The sequence below is a fragment of the Anoplolepis gracilipes genome, chromosome 9, assembly GCF_047496725.1.
Source record: "Anoplolepis gracilipes chromosome 9, ASM4749672v1, whole genome shotgun sequence".
NCBI lineage: Eukaryota > Metazoa > Arthropoda > Insecta > Hymenoptera > Formicidae > Anoplolepis > Anoplolepis gracilipes.
Window position 1 is genome coordinate 8,782,939 of NC_132978.1, and position 21,958 is coordinate 8,804,896.

Consider the following 21,958-nt stretch of genomic DNA (forward strand, 5'->3'; position numbering starts at 1 on the left):
ACATAGTTCGGAAATTATTTTTTAGTTTAAAATCGCGATATCTTTATATATTACTAACAATATGATGTAAATGTGTCAGTATCAATGCCTGGTACGTTGATTCCTTGATCTACGAAAAGACTATTTTTAGACGGAAATTTCATCGGAGGTCGCGTATCAGGTATCGATCGTCGAGAATTATAGCTCACTGAAGTCGCAACCAAGTAGCCAAATCTAAAGCGAGCCGGTTGAATCCTGGACAATCTCCAACGCACCATTTCTATTCGCTGTATACGCGAAAGAAGCAATGTTACCCGAAATATTAAAGTAGGCCAGAAGGTACCGGATTATTATTCGAATTGTGCGATGTTCTCTCATTATTTTTATATCATCATTTTTTGAAAAATATTGAAAAAAACTTCATAATATTATCGTAAATAATTCGAAGATTTCGTCAACCAATAATTTTAATGTTGCTTAATACACCTCTAATATACTTTAATATATTTAATATCTTGTATTCAAATATTATAAATATTATTTAAATATATATATATATATAATTTTAAATGTAATATTAAAATATATATAAATGAAATATTATATATTGAATTATATGTATTAATTACATATTATATTGAAAATAAAGAAATATTATTGTAAAGTATGTGATAAAACGATATAAAGTATCGATATAAAGTATTTGCGGCGCTCCCAGACGTGCTTTTTTTAAGCACGCGATTATGCATCGTTACTGAGGCACGTTGTGACTGAAACGTTGTTATGTTCGATAAACGTGAGGTAAAATTATCGGACCGTCACTTCGACACGTTCGCTGCCAGGTGTGCCATAAACGATACACGCGCCTTACTTTACGTGGGCCATATGTATCATCATTTATAACGAACCAGAACAGATATATTCGTACATGTATCCGGGGTGCGTCCTACCATCGCTCTACCGCCGTTCTTGTGTATAGAAATTATTAACGAACTCGAGCTTTATATGAATTTAATCGATTTTCATGAGTGAATATGTCTCTATGTACGTACACATAGTAGCGTGACATGTCACATTAAATCGATAATGGATATTCCGCATTCTATAACAAATATTTTAATATGCTTCCTTCCGAAAAACAGCAATTTTTAGAAAAACATAATAGTTATGTTTGCCAATATTGGTTATACAAAAATTATAATTAAAAAAATAATTAAAATTGGTTATAAAAAAATTATAATTAAAATAATAATTAAAATATTAATTTTTTTAAACTTTGGAAATTTTATTTATTATATTACTCAGATGACGTTTCAAGTTATCGCATTTCTCGATAATGTTTTATCCAATTACTGTGTAATTATTAATTGTATCATTTATAAGTGTGTTAATATATTTCTGCGCATTAATGAGACCGTTCCACGTGTTCCAGGTGATAGATTTCGGCTCGAGCTGCTATGAAAATCAACGGGTATATACTTACATCCAGAGTCGCTTTTACCGAGCGCCGGAAGTAATACTAGGTGCAAGATACGGTATGCCGATCGATATGTGGAGTCTCGGTTGCATCCTGGCGGAGCTCTTTACCGGTTTCCCGCTGCTGCCGGGCGAGGACGAGGCGGACCAGCTGGCGTGCATCATCGAGATGCTGGGCATGCCGCCACAACGGCTGCTACAGAACTCGAAGCGGTCGCGCCAGTTCATCAGCTCGAAGGGCTACCCGAAGTACTGCACCGCGACGGCGATGCCGGACGGAACGACAGTGCTAAGCGGGGGTCTGTCGAGACGAGGGAAGCTACGTGGTCCGCCGGGCTCGCACGATCTCGAGCGCGCCCTCAAAGGTTGCGATGATGTGTTGTTCCTAGACTTTTTAAGACGTTGTCTCGTGTGGGAGCCGGAGTATCGGATGACGCCCAATAAGGCACTCAGGCATCCGTGGCTGCGTCGTCGATTGCCGAGGCCTCCGGGCGATAAGAACGACACGCTACCTGCGGTTACGTCAGCGCAGTCCGCGACCACTGGCGGTCCCACTTTAAGGACGTCCGCGTCCGGCAGCAGGAGTTCCAGCAAGACCAACAGTCTGCAGAGTAGTAATAACATCAACGAAGACATCGCTGCGAGCAAGACAACGGGCCAGCAAAGGGGAAACCGTTTGGTGGAAGACGTGGTATCCACTTACACGGGCACTTACTCGTCGTCGTATTGCGGCCACCAATTGCATGTTAGCACTTGGGGTACAACCGGAGGAGGACTGAATAGTGGCCATCAATCGCTCAATTCCGTCGGTGGCGGCGGCGGTGGTGGCGGCGGTGGCGGTGCCGGTGGCGGCAGAAGTTCCTCCAGCAAGGCTAACAGTCTGCAGAGTAGCAATAACACCAGCGACGATGTTGCTACGAGCAAAACAACCGGCCAGCAAAGGGGTAACCGCTTGGTGGAGGACGTGGTGTCCACTTATACGGGCACTTACTCGTCGTATTGCGATCGCCAATTGCATGGTAGCACTTGGGCTACAGCGGGAGGTGGACTGAGTAGCGGTCATCAATCGCTCAATTCCGTAAGTAGCAGAAGTTCCAGCAAGACTAATAGCCAGTTGCAAAGCGGTAACAATGCGGCAACCGGCGATATCCCTGCGAGCAAAACTGATTGCCAGCAGCAGAGAGACCCCGCGACCGAATTGCGAGCGGTAATGTTGGACTGTTTTCCTCTTAAATCTTATGGTTGTCTGTCCGAGTCTCAATTGCACAGGAATCGCCGAGCGATCCAGAGCCTCAGTCATCAATCGCTCAATTCCGTCGACGGCGCGACGACCGGCAAGTCGCAACGCACTCGTCAGACGCATCAGACGCAACAACAACAGCACAATAATAACGGTACGTCGCATGATAATTACGGCTCTCATGGCTCCTCGAGCGGCTCCAGCCGTCTGGTATTGACACTTCCTCCGGCGGTCCAGGAGATTCTCGACGAGCTGAGACGATAGGCCGAGATGTGAGACTATCCTTTCTCTCCTCTTCGACTTATCTTATTATCATCCTCGGCGATGCTCTTGAGGTATTCAACGATCGCGCCATTTTCTTATAAATAGATAAAAATACGCAATGATAAGGATGATCCAGTCTTGGTTAACCGATGTAAAACTCGGCTGTGGTTCGCTGCCTGCCGTTCGGACAACATTCGATCTGTATTCTTGACTTAATGTCGAAAAGGATTATTCAAGATCGGGAGAAAGGATGGCCGTCTCATCAGCGATCTCGGATTCACCGCTGTGATTCACACGTTGCGTTTCTACAATCGCCGGTGTGGCTAGTTGTAAGTGGGATGTGAAATAGTTATAATTTAGCGAGATCAGAAGAGATCCGTTCCATAAAGTGTGTTGTGCGAAAAAAATATAGTAATAATGTGCTCTTGAAATTCGCGTTGAACCTTTGGTCGAATTATCTGAGTCTGAATTTCGGGAAGGAATAACGATCGTGAAAATCGCAATTGAACAAAGAAGTAACGGTGATTTGGAAATAAGCGAAAAGTTTCGTCTAAGTAAGAGATAATTAAGTCAAGGCCAGTATGAGCTTTTAAATACGATATTTATGCGATCCAATACTTGCAATATTCTCTATTTTCTGTAGTCATAAAATATGTTCTCAATAACGAAATAATTTGTATTTTTACTCAAATTTTTCTTGAAAAATTAATAAAATATTTTTTTTTTAATTTTAGAACAACTTATTTTCATTAAAAGAACTAATACATAAAATTAAACATCTGCAATAAAAATGAATATAAATTATATACATTCCATAGGGTTGCTATAAATTATATAATCCTAACATATGTTTTATTCTGTTTTATACAAATAAATTACATATTTAATTTTTTATATGTTACATTATATAAATCAAACATTGAAAAAATAGATTTGAATAATATTCCTATTATATAATCTTAAAAGGAGTGTTAATTTGTGACTGAAAAGAATTTGAGTGAAGATCGAAACAGAGTTTCACTACTGAGAACAAATTTTGCGATTAAAGTTGCGTACTGTAAATATTGGATCCAACATCAGTGCTTGAAGGTTTATATTATATCCTTGATATCTTCACTTAGATTTTTTTAAGAAAATCAGTTACTCGTCACAAAGAGATTTTACTCAATTTTGCGGATTTGTCGCTGGCGTTATAACGGTTTCACTTATTTCGTTGTGCAAGGCACGATATCTTGAATAGTACCTTCAGCTGCGACGACGTCGCTTCGCGTTGCTCTTTGATCCACTCGTTACAGGATTTATTCCTGTTGCTATTGCTTTTGGCTTTGAAAAACATGTGGTTGCCTCGGTGAGAAGCGAATTTTCGTTTCGACAATATATATTGAAAACTTTCTATTGAGATGTGTGTTTGAAGTTCTCGGAATAATAAATAAAATATAAAACGAATCAATTGTTTCGAAACGTTGTTCTTGTCTTTTGCGTACGGAATGTACAATGGACTCAAAGGATGCAACAATTTTTTCTGATGAATTTCGGAAATAAAAATAACGAGAGACAATACTTGACGACATCTCGAAGTACTCATTTATGCTCGTTCACTCGACTGTATTTCGCAACGTTGTTTATCTGACAGAACATAAGGCCGAATAGTTGAGACAGTAAATCAAGACAATCTATTTTATCAAGCATAAAAAATCAACTGATTGATGGAACGCATAAAATACAGAGATGTATGTAATTATTACTGTTAAACTTACTACGATGCGACATGTATGAATCATTCTCATTCGTACTTATTGCGATATCATATTTTTTTAATAAATTGACGCGATTGATTACACCGAGATAAGACAACGATGATATCAAACGGAATCGCCAATTCTGATATATATTAACATAGAAACTCTGATTTATAATTAATGCACAGTAGTTATCGTTACGATTATTTATCATTATCATATTATACAATTTGAAAATTATTACGTCAAGAAAACTCGGACGATTCGATAGAATGTAATACAGTTAGATATATCAACACGGTGCGTCGCGACGCCGCCGGCAATGTAAACAAATATAGCGACTCGCTCGCGAGAGATGCAATCTAATAAAACTGCACATGCTCCATTGAATAGCGTAATTTGGATCATAAGATTGACTCAGATCGCGAAAGGCGCGAAGAGGGATGTTGAGTTTTCGTTCACGTCCTCAGTCTACACATGTTTCTTTTAATATCGTGTGTTACATAATTATGAGGAAGATATATATCATCTTTATGTCATCAGTATGACCGGTTTCGCTATAGATTTGATAAAAAATTAATTTGAGTAAAAACTATAAATTGCAAGATTTGTAGATCCAATCAATTGAATCATTTACAAATATTATTAAGAATATTGTACAAATATAAAAAAATATATATTGCGATAAATTAATTTGGAGTGAACCAAAACTTTCAACGTTTTTTTTTACGATAACTGTAATTACTATTTAATTAATTATGTACTTAAAATTGCACGTTATACTTTTATTAACTTTTCTCTTTCTATTGTGATTAAAAACACGATGTGGAGCTACGCGGTTTTCTATATCAAATTGCTCATTATATGAATCCATAGCTGTAAAACATGAGCGAATGTTCGGTTTACCGCGAGATATTTGTGATGAATTATAAGTGCTCGTTAGAGAGTTTCGACCAATTGTAAATTTCGGTCAGTTCTGAAGCGTACTTCATTAAAAGCGAGTTCTCACCGCGAGAAAATTTTCACTGTCGATTAACAGAAAAACGTCGGGGAAAATATATACTTACGTGACTATGTGCGTATAGTTCGCTTACATTATCTATGATAAACTGCGTGACGCACAATTTATGACGGAGAGGTCACGCACGAGGTTTATTAACTTGGCGCTTCTCGTCTCCGTCTGGACTAACTGGGTTAATTTCCTTCTGCATTCTCTTCTCGGTGCTTATTATTATTCACGCGCTATGTGCATTAAATCGGAGCGAAAACGACTCGGTTTCTTTTCTTCGCGCGGTTACCACTTTCAACAGACACGAGAATTTTTATTTTTCACGTTTCTTTTTCCCGCAGATATATTTGATTGAGTTTTACAGGTCACGTCTCTACAGTGGAAAATCCGGTTTAAAGAACGCATAACAAAGAATTATATCCGAAAATTAAAAAGATTTCTTTGTTTGAGATTAAATGATTCGAGTGTCCTGTGATTGTACTTTAGTTTCGCACTATTGTCGATATCTCATAAACGTGGGCGGTTTATAAATATATATATATAATTGAGAAATAAGCTTTTACAATTATTTTTAAAGAAAAGAATACAATAACGAAATGTAAATAATTTTTGTGTAAAAATTATTCAAATATGTACATATAAAATGGTATCAACTTACAATCAACAGTAATCAAAATTATAAATTATAACTTGTGATTGCAAAATACTTATACATTTTGACATACAAAGCCAAAACACAACTTGATTCCGTTTGATATCAGTAACCAATTTTTTCCTGCATAATTCCACTCAAGTGCAAATATATATATATATATATATATATATATATATATTTCGCTGCACTCAGAACACAGAATAATTAATATACATCATTTGTTCTTAGATAGCATTCTTCATTAAATGTTAAATGCGCTTTAATTGTCACTATCTATCTTATCATTGTCATTGATTTTCCCCAAGTTATTTTAAGCTACTTTGTGATTGATTGTTTAGTCATCGAGCAATTTGTATACAGAGTAGCAGAACGATAACATATGGTTCACGAACAATGCAAGTGCGCGTCTCACGATGACTTCGGTGATACGAAATCGCTAAATTTAGTCGGACAAAACGTGCGTGGCAAACAGTTGTAAGAATTAAGAGCATAAATGAGTAACGAGATGACGATGGCGATGATGATAAAGGTAAAACGCGATGAAAAAAAAGTAACATGGAAAAGGGTGAAAAGGGCGCCGATGCAACGGCAATGACAGTAGCGACGAAGTCGATTAAGCTCAAGGAGGAGCGATCGGCAGCGGTTATAAAAATCGTGATAAACCGAACGGCATGTCTTTGTGATATGGAATTTAGACATATTGGAATTTATACTAACGAATGTAGATAAATATATACATATATACATGTGTGTAAAATATCATATTATGTACGAATCGAATAATGAGTTTGTAAAGTGCGATGTAGCTTAATCCTGTCATAGATAGGAAGACTAACGCAAAAATATCGATACCCTTTATTCTTTTACTCGTCAGTGTACAAGGAACGAGTATCGATGTCATACTTTCTTCAAAGATATCGATATATATATATATATATATATATATATATATCGCTTCAAATATCCTTATAAATAATACAAATATTATTTATAAGGGATATAAATGGGCCTTTTACGTTTTATGATCGATACGTGTCCTCTTTTCGATGACCGAGTGAATAAAAATACTGGGTATCGATCCAGCTTTGAGTATCCGGTCCAGTGATGCGTTGGAAAACACGAGACGATGTTTGTGACATGGATTTCAAGTTTGAATTTTCTTCGTCTTAAATTGATTCTAAACGTGAAAGAATCATTCGATTATTTGATATCTGTATTTAGCATGCAGTAATAATAGTATATAGTCCTATTAATTTTCCAATAGCAATATTATTTTGTAGAACTTTAGTTTGTCCGCAACAATAACGATTATGTCGGACACGAGATTATCGCATCGCGCAATTTGCATTTGGAAAAGTTAATCTCGAAAGATAATGACTAGCCGTGAAAGTATTAATCGGCGCTTCTCACCAAATCCTAGAAAAGTAAACCGTAATCCGTCGTCGTTCCGCCAAGTCCCGAAAAAGAACAACATAAATTGACCGGTCTCGACGATTAGCGCGTGCGATACTTGGTCGATAATTTGCTGCGTCGAGATCGGACTATCACTGCCGATAATTTGTTAAGTAGGCGCCATGCTTTTTTTACAAGCTGGCTCATTTATGCATTTACCTAGTCTCCATTTTCCCATGTTGCGAATTTTAACATGTGGAGTGCCGGCGACGATTTGCTAATGTTGCATGCAAAGAAATTATTATTATGCATCTACTAAGATTGCATTCGCGAATGTGCTTAAGTGTACATTGTGTAATAATATATACTACTATTAATTTAGTAGTAATATTATAGAACATTGTATTATATACATAAATATCCACCGTGATAGTTAGAAATAAATTTTTTTGAAAGAAAAATAATATCAAGATACCTGTATATTTTATGGCTGCTTATGATAAAAATTTTCAGATAGTAACTGAAGATAATAAATAATTATTTAACAAAAGACTCTGACTCGTAATAATTATCTAACATATTTTTGTACTCAGTCTTCAATTCATTATTTCTAAATATGGGCTCTTTTATTGTTATATTTTTATAGATTGTATTCTGACTTTTATCGGATTATGTTATTTACACTTGAGCAGCAGTCGTATCGAAATCCAATCTTTTTTTCTGCTGGAAAAACGGTATAGTTCGAATTATTTAACTGACATGAAATATACTGTAAGTTTGTGTTTTCTGACTACAAAAACATTATATGTTTCTGTAATCTAAACACATATCCTTATACAAAATTCAATCAACAATATTCAATGGTTTGAATGCGGCACTCGACGTGTTAACTAATCATTATTTACAATCGAATTGTCATACCGTTTTAATTTATCTCCTCACTGCTTCAATGTGATTCACGTTTATAACCCTCGGTTGTCGCTGCAACTTTGCGACACAAAGCCACTCGCCGGTTGTCGTCGACTGATCTCGAGGAAGATTGCGTAAAGTCTGTTCTTTGGGAAAGGTGCACGAGATAATAATCGGCCTTTCCTATTTTTCTCGTCTTTTTGCTCTCTGGATTTAACGACGCTTTCTCTCGCTATTTACGCAACGTATCCTGACATTAATGAGATAAATCCTTATTTATAATGCACGATATAAACGCGAACAATTTGCGATTTGGAGCTGTATGTTCTGATTATTTGAAATGTTTTGGAGATTTTTCATAATGTAAAAAGACACGCACGAATCATTTCCGTTGCATTTGTGTAAAATTCGCAGCGATTTCATTCCTTTTAATCCTCACATAAACGGTATGTTTTTTTGACATTTTTAATTTATAAATTATCTGAGAAATATCGCGCGTTATACATATTTGCCGATCGCCTCTTCAACTATTTTAGTTGAGCGCCGATTTAAAAGAAACGATGTACATGGATGTATGGATGTAGGTGTGGAAGATGAGAGAAATGCATGTTTTTGATATAGAGTATTCAGGTAAAGTACAGCGATAAAACAGAATCCATATACTAGGGATATACTATACAACACCAGTATATTAATCTTATGGGACTTTTATTAAAGTTTGTCTATTAAGCGCGAGCTCGATACGCACTGTCATTTTCTGGAGAAACGTCAAATTGCTGTATTAATATACGTACGTTCGAATATGCATATCGTGTATATTGCTGATTTGTGGATCATAATAAAAAAAACGCGAGATATTTGTGGCAAATTTCTTCGGCATTTTCACTTGAATCTCGAATATAAATAAATAATTTCTGCTATATAATCCTAATTCCATAATTTATTTTCCTTCGATAATACATAACATGATTCTGATAGAGAAATTAAATTTCCGATATCGCATTTTAACATGATTCGTAGCAAATTGTTTAAATTGTTAATTTTGAGTATGAATGTTTAATGAAACGTAAATCGTGTACACGAACAAAACGACCGATGTAAATCTAACATACAGAACTTTATATCTCGATTATATGTGCATTGAATTCTCTCGATGAGATTCACGGAATTCGGTGATCGAGAATGATCGACCTCGACTCAGAGATCGTCGTGGTAAACTTTTAACCACAAACGTAAATAGGATGTGAAATATATGTAGTCGGAAAAATGGTATATTCGAAACTAATCGTATACGAACGTATCGAGACAACGCGAAGCGAGAGAAATGAGCGAGTGACTGTATGAGAGAGACTAGAAAAAGAAAAAAATCGATTTCAAATTGACACACAATTCAATCTGGGATATCCTGTATATTATACGTATACTCTTGTATCAATTTATATACGAGCATCTTAATCCATAACAAGATATGTGAGTCTCTCAGAGCGCTTGAGTTTTGCTTTTTTTTTTCTTATTTGTTTTCTTGCATGCAAAATGAACAAATAAAATTAAAAGCATTTATTTTAAATTTTAATGTGATATTTTTTTCTTTTTTTTTTATTTTTATGTTTCTAGATATCTTAAATAATATAAAAGAAAATAATATTAATATTATATCCAGACAATTTTTCGAACAAAGATGAGGAAAGAAAAAGAAATCTGAGAGATCTCTCATTATCAATTGTATCGACTTTTTCCACACCACTAGTTAAGAATTAATAATCATTTTACGAGAGAGAGAGAGAGAGAGAGAGAGAAAGAGAGGAGAAGGAGAGAGTGCGAGAGTGCAAAACGTTTAGGGTGATAAAAACGCAGAATAATCGGTAAAAAAATAATAATAACGAGAGGGAGAGAAAGAGCGAACTGCGGAATAAAACGACGAGAGACTGTACCACATTTCTAACGTAACAATATGTATATGTATTATAATTGCGTGAGCGTTTGTATATGATAGTTAAGAATTTTCGTAAAATTAAACATAAATTAGGGACGTGCGTTTAGTATACATCATGTACGTAGCGAACAGGTGCCTCGGAAGTTTGTTGAGCGCCGACCCTCTCGCTTCGTGATTTGTCCCTCTTTGCAACCCCTCTTAATTATGTCATCGCGATGGATTGCACTTTGCCGGTGTGCACTTTCACCCTGTAGAAGCGAGAGGGCCAGATTGCGTGTCGCGTGAAAATCTCTCATATTCGCCATCCCCCCTTCTCTTCCATCCTAGTCTAATATTCCAAAGTCGAGTCTGACAATCAGCTCGTGTTTTACGAACTTTCTTGCTCTGAACAATGCGAAACTGTGTTAAAGTTGGAAATGCGCATTCTGTCGAATTACGAAGAAAAATATGTATGATATATCTTGAAAATACAAAAATTCTCGTTTTACATCTGTCTAATAACAAGAAATTTTTATCTCTCTATTCACGTTTTATACGTTTTAAACGATTACTTTTATTTCTCCGTGTTTTAACGCATTTTAATATTTTAATTCTTTCAATCCGATTGAATATTAAAGACGGTCTGTAATAATAAAGCATAAGTTATGTATTTTATACGAAAGAGACATAATGTATTATACATATAATTTATATTCACTTATTCGCTAAATTGCAAAGTTCAGTGTTGCGTTTAGTGTCTCACCTAATGGACTCGCTTACGGCTTCTAAGAACCGTCGGATTATTCTATAATGCGACCAGTTATTCTGTAATAACGATCCTATGGATGCCATCTGCAGCTGGATGATTCCAGGGAAATTGCGTGGAAAATTGCTTTTGGCGAAACGTACGGTCGCGCGTGTCCTCCGATCGATCGGCGATTAATGATCGATCGATCGAAGGTCGTTAACCGGTTAGTCGTGCGTGTCCAACAAAGTTTTTGGGCCGAGGATTTTCACGCCGGCATGCATATATACGCTCAACAGACTTAGAATTGCATTTGGTGCATTTCTCATCTATGCAATCGCGGCTCGCAAGCGATGACTAGTCGTATAAAGAAATCGGATAAACGAATGTTCGTCAACTCCAAAATATCCATGATCATTTTTAACCGCGGCTTGTGCGCAACGTGCAATTAAAAACGCAAATAGAGGTACTTGTTAAGTGATTTTAGAGCAGGTTACTGTATTAAGTCACTTAAACAGGAATTTAAAATCGGTTTCATTCACGAATGTGTCGGATGATTTCAGCCTCGATTCTATCGATTCTCTGTTTCCTGAATCAAAACATTAGTTGTCATAAAAAAAGGACATTTTCTTTTAGAAATTATATATTATGCAGATATTTGAATATAACTAATTGTAAGAGTATATCTAAATTTTTTTGTTTCAAGAAAAAATATATTAACATATAATTAAAATAAATAATATTTATGATATGTAAGAATCTAACATCTTTTTTATGGAAAAAAAGAATCGAATTAATCGCGGTTAGCGTCAATCGATGAAACTGATCTCTAGACAACATAACGATCATATAGTTGATAAGAAAAAGAAAAAAAGCGGAAAACAAATGTTGGTTGGCTAATAGATTAATTTTCGCTGATTTTTAGCGACCAGATAACATGTTTCTCGCTGTATATTTATTTCATCGCGATCCTTTTTACCGAAGGAACCGACCAATTAATCGCGTATCATAGAACCTTATTTATACAACCGATTTTTATCTTTATTACAATACGATAACATTTTTTATAGTGATATTAAATTTGTAACGATTTTTGTAAGAATATCAAATTTTAAACGTAATTTTTTATTAATTTGATAATTTATGACTAATTTCGTCTACAAATTAAATTTCGATGTACATTCAAAAACGTATACCTGTTAAATGTATTCAGGTCATGTGAATTGTAAATATCAAGTAGTTGACAATCATATTGTTATCGTCGATTGTGTATCAATAAATGTTCTCTTTGTCCTCGAAGTGAAACTTATATCGTACTAGTTTGTGCTGTGAATCTGTCAATTATCGTGTTGTGACATACGGTAAAAATCGGGCGCATAAAAAGGTTCTATTTTAATGTATGTCCCGTTTGCACTGACGATTTGATTAAGAGATTGCTTGAATTGCAATGAATTGCAATGAACGACTATCGAGAGTCTGGAGGGAATAGAGAAATTTAGAGAGATTAAATCTCAATGTAAAAATTTCCTTCTCTTAATCTCTGAAACATCACAAATTTCGCCTTCTGAAAATTTTCATAGGAGTATTCAGTCTAATTCTGATTAGCAATTAATTGTTCTTTTGTATATTGTAACTATAGTCGTAGAATAATATAATGAGAGAAAATTAAGGTAACCATAGTGTAAAATTAATCGACGTCAGTGCGGCCGGTCTTTCGTTATATTTTTTTTCATATTCAACGAAAAATTCTTGATCGTTGTTCCTCGGTCACTTTATATCTTATGGTGACTGGCAATCCCCCCCTCCCCCCTTTGCCCCAAGTTTTTACCGTAACCAAAATGGGTTTTGCGTTGGACCCCTGTTTCCTAGCTCTCAAAATGTATTATAGATTACGTATGTACGTGCCTGTGAAAATAAACTTGGCGACACACAGATACAAAAGTATACACATACACACACATTTCCACGTTCGTTTACAATCCGTAGCTTTTAAGCGTTCTTTTCCTCACATCTTTTTATCGCTGCAGTGTATATTTTACAGAATAAGTCCATGGCATAATTATTGTATAATGTCACTGTTGCTTTGTTCCTAGCATAATTCTGTGCATAATCGAAGCGTATAATCCAGGTAACGCAGAGCTTTATGTTCTGGAAAGCTATACGAAGTGCGTATTAAAATTATCCTCTCATTGCAGTCGCGACGGACATTGTGATAGCCAACGTAGTTGCGAATCGTCGTCGCACAGCAATAACGTATTGTGTGATCCTCGAGATTTATACTCTTAATTCATAAATCGTAACATGACGAACTACAGATCAATATCAATCTAACTTTCTGCATTATTTCTTTAGCGTATATATTTTACTTGTAAATTGCGGTTTAGCGCATAAACCGCATTTAAAGATCATTTCTTACGTATCATATAAAAAAATTACTAGATTATTAAATAAGTTATTTTATGATTAGAGACAATTATTTTTTAAAGTGTGATTTTCCTATGATTGTAAGCTAATTTTATTTTTCATATTTTGCGAATTTCTCGAATTATGGGATTGTTTGCGAAAAGATTGGTTTGCAAATTTTTAATTAATTTGTTTTTAAACATACAATGAAAATTGTGCCGTGTCTTTTGACCGCAATATGCTTGAAGATAACGTGATTTTATTCATGCATCCAGATTAAATGCGGATAAAATACGGATACGTTGTTACCTGTACACCCTTAGCATACCTCATTGTATAAAAATTGCAAAATTGATCTCCGATGAAACGCACAGTGCGTGAAAGACTTTTTAATACGCGTTTGACTTTCATCAGTATTGTAAGAGAGATAATTTCAGAACAATTTTAATTGTACGAATGCCCATCTTGTTTTGTTTCTAGCCGACTATTTTTCATTTTAATTACCAATAGAAGGGTGATTTTTTAATCAAGACAATTTTGCAATAAGATATAGCTCGACATTAATATTATAAAACATATGTCAAATTTTTATATTTATTACTAATTGATATCGCGTCCTAATGTGAATGGAATTCTGATTTTATCGTACAATGACAATTGCAGATGTATATAAGAGCTCTCTTGCGAGAAAGATGTAAAACTCGAATAAAAGAATGCTGCCACAATTACCTGGGTGGATTCCAAGGTACACGCATACATACATATACATATATGCGTATACACATTTTACACATATGTACGCGTATCACGCACTGATCATTATTTCTTCACACATAGGTTTTCATTCTTATACATTTTTTGTAACCTTGATACGATCTCGAAATAACGAGACTATCGTCTAATTTATGATAACATCTTCTCGCGATTGTTTTATTTAGTCGACTGCAAGACTTTTCTTATACTTTAAGTTATGTTAATGTACGAGCATTTGTTTTTTTTTTTTTTGCACCGCTGCAGTATATCCAGTAATTCCGGAAAAATTCAATTGAGTAATTCTAATTTTATCCAATGGGAAGAATACATTTTATGTTTCACATCAGTTATTAATATAAGAATTTTCATGAAATTAGAAATATTTAAAAATAAGAATTTTATAATAAAATCTCATATTTAATGATTTTTTTACAAATCTTTAATAATTTAAAATTAAATATTAAAAAATCTGTACAAATTAATAATTTAACTTTCTCCGCATTATTGAGGCATTTATTTTTTAGGAAAGATGCGAGTTAAAATAACATTTTTCTTTTTCGACTTTATTGCGTTACTGCTACTTTACTCGCATTTATATATTACTCAAATTGTTTTTATTCAATATCATTTTGTACCATGCATATGATGACGTTCCACGTCGAAGATGCTTTTGTTATAAATTCGAATATTCGATTAAGAAATCCAATTCATAAATGGAAAAAAATTTATAAAGAATATTTTAGATACAATATTGTGTTTGAAGTATGATAGTATTTTTAAATTAATTTATGGACTTATCGCATTTTTGTACCGCAAATCTTTCAATATTTTAACAATATAATCATACTCGTTGATCTTTTGGATTTTTTTTTGGATAGAACCGCAGCGGTTAATTGTATCACCAACTTTTGTATTTGCCGAAATTATGCGCACCACCACAGATATACACACACATGACACACTGTCTGCTCTGTCTTTACGTAAGTTTATTGTTAAGTTTTTAGATTATTAACGTGGCTTCTTATTTTATTTAAGCGACAATGCAAAGTTTGATCTCTTACTCGTACATACACATCACTATAAATACAAATATTATAAATATATACATACCTGAATATAATCCGCATAATTACGCGAAGAATCATGCTTGTTACGTCCCTTCTTCCTCGTTCTGCTCTTTTACTTGTATCCTCTTCGCGGTTAGCGAATTCTTTAAACGGATGAAGGGACGAAGCACGAGGCCCGTTGTGCGTTCTTCTATGTGGGAGAAACAACACCACAGGTTATACATATATATATAAATATATAAATATATATAAGAAAAGAAAAAATATACATATATATATACGAAAATATATCTAGGACGATTCGAGCGTTCATCCCACGTGTAAAGATACATTATCGTTTCATCATTTATCCTCCCTCATCCCTTTTCCTATCCGCAAACCATACAATTGTAAACGCGTTTTTGCGAGTCACGACAGCGCGAATATGATTTTTTAAAGAATTGCTCTGACTTGATTAAGAAACGAAATAAACGCTGCTTATGACAGTTAAAACGCTTATACTTTATCATCCTTAATCCTCTGATTTTCAGCTGCCTGAAACGAAGTCAAGAATAGTTCGACTTCGCGAATAAAGTTAAAAATGCAGAGATTTTTTTCTGCTGAGGTTAAAAGAGATTATTCTTTAAAAGCTAAGAAAGCATTACACAAACTTGATCTACATTCATTTCCAATAATAAATTTATTTTTTATTTACTTTATACAAAAAAATTTTCTTTATTTAATTTAGTATTTTATTTAAAATTTGAGTACACACAAATATTTTTTAATTTTTATTAAATCTATCTTCATCAAGCAATATTTAAAAAAGCACTATCTATTGATCCGCAGACTGCAGTGAAAAAAATAAATGGAAAATAAAGTTGGCGTAATGTTATATGCACAAGAATAACATTATTAATCACGTTAAAGAGCACACTATATTTTTTTGTCAGATGCTCCTGACGTCTACTAAATAATCAGCGAGCGCGCATAAAATTGTCGCAATCGATGACATCTTGAGAGATGAGGGCCACCGATGGGCTCCGCGCCAAAGTATTAAATCTGAAACGATTGTCATTGGCGGAAATTTCTATCCGACAACCGATGGGTCGATAGTGTCATCGTAAAGTTTGAACACGAGCGAATTTATTTTTCTCTAGCTAGGAAAATAAGAAACGAGAGACGAACAGCATTCTTATTGCGCATGAAAAATAGCAAAGAAATTGGACGATTTTTTTAAATGTTATTATGTATCATTATTGTGCGCGAGAATGCGATTAATTACGGGCACACACTTTGCATACTTCCGATAGTGATTGCATACGTGGATTTTAAAAGAGGACGGATAATAAAAACAATTATACTCTGAAATTATGATCTGACATTGGAAAATCATGTGACAACACTATCTCTATTACTAAATAATAATAATAATAATGTACGATATTTTGCGACAATTTAAATAACTTTTGTTATATAATATAAATAAATAAATATAAATAAAAAAATTAAAGATATATAAGATACTTTACTTAAGAATGTAATATATGTATATGTATAAGAATATATAGTCGAGAATATATATTTTGTCAATTCACGTGATAGGTTTTGATCAAATTACATAAAATTTCTGTTTTAATAAATTATCAATATTTAAGTACCAAATTCATGATATGTGGTTGATAAATTTTAAAATACAACTAATAACACATGGTATTAATTAAACGTATCTATTAATTAAACACGTCAATAATAACAGTCGAGTCATTTCATTTTATTAATGAATGAACGATGTTTCGTTAATGATTGAGAAACTTGAAAATAACATCGACAATTTTACTCTGATGCTGCGCGATATTGCACGAGTTAATAGTTAATTGAGATACGATAATCGTGAAAATTAATTAATCATGCAAGAGTATTATCTCTATAATTGTAGTAGAAAATAATCATGTTTCAAGAGATAATACAACGATACAGAGCGCTTTGTATCACTATCTTCGAGTCTCGCCACGCGAATAACAAGATCATTGCACGTAAAACGTAAATAATAGCGCGCTATAAACATTGACGACTTTCTGTAACTATAAGTATTTATTATCTCATTTTATAATACTATATGTATTTATTATTTTATTTTTTTAAATGATAGAGACGTGCGAATACTACGTACATCACAAATATTAGTAAAAAGAGATTTAAATTGAGCAATTACAGAATACATTAAATGATTACCTCTCCATAAGTCGCGCATATGTGTGTAAGAAATAGCGACGCAGTTTTATTTATATACTCGGTATGTTGGTATAGTGAGGATAGTAGAGATACGGTGTAGTGGGGTTACAGTTCTACTACAATGAAAGATATTGAGAAAAAGAAAAATGATAAAAATCGATGCGCAGAGAGACGAAAAGTTTATTTTTCTGTCAACGTTCATACATTGACAGAAAGGTATATAAAAAATAATGACGTTAATATATAATCTATCAAAAGATAAAGTTCCATTCAGTCTCCTCTTTTATAAAACTAGTTTTCCTTACATATGATGGTATTAACTTTTCTAAAGATCTCGATTAATCCAGCATTCAAATTCAAATTTGATTTCTCGCAATAGGAAATCAAATTCAAACTCATTATTCCGACGTCAGTGATGAACAATTCCAATAATTTTGAATATTCACTTTTATTTGCTGTCTATTGTTTTTCGAAGCTTTCATCGAAATTCTCAAGTGAACCCTTTAATCAAAACGTATCTCTGATATTGCTCATTCGAGCGTACACAGCCGGATAATAATTATAAACACGATATATGTATAATCCTCTCGAAACAGGTACTGAATTATATTGAACCGATGTTGATACTCTTCGAGACAAAATATTGCATATATGACAATATTATCAACTGATACTATGCAGCAATATACATAGTTTTCAATTGCATGATGAATATTTATTTCATTCAATTATTTTCTACTGTATCAACATGGATTTCCTATTATTTTTTATGGTATGAAATTACAAATAATTCCGCGATATCGATATTTGGTATTTGCATAAATATTATATTTGATAAATCTATTAATCGTAGCATGTTTCAATTAATAAATATGTATTTTTATAAACATATGTGTTTTTAAATATACTTGAAAAATATATAAAACGGATTAACACGCACGTATTTTATATGTATATAATATATATTTTATATGTATATATTTTACACATACATACATATATATACACACATATATATATATGTATATATATATATATATATATATATATATATATATATATATATATGTTTATCGATTACACTACACTTTCCAGTAGAACATTTGTGGACGTTGTGCAAAACCATTGATATTTGATCGCATAATATATATGTTCAATAATACGCAACTACCGTTTAATACGTTTATCTCTCATGTTTTTGATCATTAGTACGTATGTACCATATGTAGTATATACCGCATGAGTTAATTAATTATATCGGAACATATATTAATTTTTTTGACTTTACATCTCATAACATAATAATACAATAATAATAATTTGTATTGTAACTGCAGATAAATAAAATATAATGAGAGTTTAATTGTATAAAAATGATATATGTTTATAAATCCAAGGTAAGTATATATTCAGATATTGTATTTTTATAGTGTAGAAAGATAAATATAAATATATCTACAAAACTGCCATTTGTTTTCATTATTATTAAAAGCAGAAAAAAAATTAAATAATGAAAAACGAGAAATATTGTGGTCAGCTCTTTACAAAATACCAGACGCGTAATTTATCACTTTCGAAATGAAATATTGGTTGAATGTTGTTGAGATGTGAGGTCTTCAAAAATTCAATGTGATAATACTACTTAACTTGTATTAATTATAAATATGATTGTCCTTGCCATCGAAAGAACCAACGTCCCACGTCACAGGTAATTATAAGTCCCGGTTTTTCAACATGACATGACAATCGATATCACTCAAGCGTGTGTTACGACAGTTTGCAGTTAATTCTGCGTATTATTATTATCTATTAATATAATACTAGACTTGAATAACTCAATATGATAGTACTTGATTTGCGTCAATATTACACTATTTTCAGATGCAATTTTTTTTTAAACATTCTTATAATCGCCTATTTAATATCTTGATAAGTTCCATAGATTAAATTAACAGTCTCATTATTATTAGTTTGTTTTAAGAGTGTCAATTATAAGCCTTTAGATTATTTATATATTTTGAAAGAAAAATTGATTATATATATCAATCAAATGTTTCATACAATATCACGTACATATATACTTTGAAATATTTTATTAGCCGAAGTTTTAAGACATGATAATTAATGTGCATGCTCAGGATTTGAAAGCGCTCTTATCTCGTGTGTCCATCATTCAGTGTCTTATCACTTTGCAATCGAAAACATTAGAAAGCGATGGAAATCAATTCTATTCAGATTCTATACAACCCAAGCTCTGTTATGCTCTACCAGGATCGTGTTCGCGGAAATAATGCCGAGTCTAGAGTACCGATATCGGATCGCTGCAAATGACCTGGTTCGCTGCAAAGGTTGCAAGGGTCAATTAATCACAATATCACCATCATCCGCTTCGCATTACCCCGCGTACATATTGCAGCTTCGCTTCTAAACGCCTCATTCATCACTGGCACCTGATATTGGCTATTTTCGAACACACAAGCGATTTCCTGACACATTTTCTTGCATTATTTAACTTAGATTAAACGGAATGTTTCAACTTTTATTTGGCATTTGATTCCCGCAATAGAAAATGACGAGAAAGGCAAATTTACTATCTTAGATTTATCTACATGTATAATACAATATCTCAAGTTATTATAGCTTCTTGTTGCTCCAAATAAAATAAAATGAGGAAAAAAGGAGAATTTAATTTCCTGGAAGTATTTAAAATTGCATCGAGATATGATAATTTTAAATAAATGTTCAGTTAAAAATGTAAAAGTTTTTAATAAGTTACGGTAAATTATATCGGATGACATTAATAAATTTAAAAATACTGTAAATGCTAATGTAGAATTTACATATTAAGGTGAAAAATACCATGATTTAAGGATGATCATCACATAACTGCGTATATTTTTGCTGATCCTATTCTATTTCATTGAAATATTTCAGATTGAATTTATAGTTACGACCTTTGGCTTCTATTATATTCAAACTGAAACGATATGTAACACCGTTTTAAAAGCGGAAAAGAAACAAAGTGCAGAATAAGTGCGGAGTAAGCAGATTTAATGACACGTGTGTTGAAATGCAAATTTTTCGGACATGTGCTTTCGATCGACGCTCAATCGCGCGTGTATTCGTTCTTATCCGTTTTTCGGATAATACGGCACGACAGGATCGCAAATGTGGGACAAATCGAAACTGCAATTATCCGACATTGACTACCTCGCCAGGGATCGGGGGTATTTTTAATCCCCCGACGGAGCGGTGGCGGTAAGCTTGACGTCAAGCAGACTAGGCGCGGATGATTTGCTCCACGTATACATGCACTTCATCAATATATAGTGTGCCATCGTTCAGGTGATCGATCGGTCACCGCCTTCTTCTCTCGCGATCGTCCTCTCCCGCGTGATTATTTTTCCTTCGCGTTTTAAAGGCCACGACACAGTAATCGATCGTCGTCTAGCCTTGAGATCACGCATACTATCAATAATTTTAGTTGTATGTGATGTCTCATTAAATTTAAATTATTGCCGAAAGAATAAAACAAAACAAAAAAAAATAAAAGATTGTCTTCCTGAAGAAAAATCGGAGAAGCTATGCGATAAATCAGATACTGTAATGTTAGGCTGGATTAGATTCGTGATTAATGTGTTATGAGAGAGTCAGCAAAGACAATACAATAATAATGTTGCAATCACAGGAATACAAAGGTACAATAATGTCGAAAATGTGAAATACTAATCAGTGAGATCATTCTTTAAGTCTGGATGAAAGAGCTTATATCTATATTTCTGCCACGACAAATGTCACTGAAGATAAATATAAAAGACAAAAGAGATATAATCGTCACTCTCGCGACTTACACCAGGCCAGTAACGTAGTTAAACTTTCCTTTTTAAATGCATTTCTTTCCATTTTCCAAATACAAATATAATTTTATTAATTTATTTTATATTTTTTATACATAAATCCTATGTACATATTACACATACATTATTTTTTAATCTCTGTGATATATTTTTCTTTATTATATGTCATTATATCCTAGATATTATAATAAAAGAAATTAAATAAAAAATATTAATTATATAGAATAATTATATAGTTAATAATATAGAAAAGTCAAAGCTAATAATAAAAATAAAATATTGTATATAATACAAGGTGAGTTATTACTTGACATCTGGAATAAATTTTGTAATTATTATTACTA

The 21,958-nt window shown here is 33.4% G+C and overlaps 1 protein-coding gene across 1 annotated transcript in view; it reads left to right on the forward strand.

Annotated features, from left to right (window-relative positions):
- The window catches only part of LOC140669545 (uncharacterized), a 43,202-nt gene extending 29,941 nt beyond the window's left edge, over positions 1-13,261 (forward strand). Inside the window, exon 2 of the mRNA XM_072899496.1 lies at positions 1,412-13,261. Coding sequence (XP_072755597.1) covers positions 1,412-2,959 — 1,548 coding nt within the window. The 3' untranslated portion in view covers positions 2,960-13,261. The remainder of the gene's footprint in view (positions 1-1,411) is intronic.
- Positions 13,262-21,958: the final 8,697 nt, after the last annotated feature.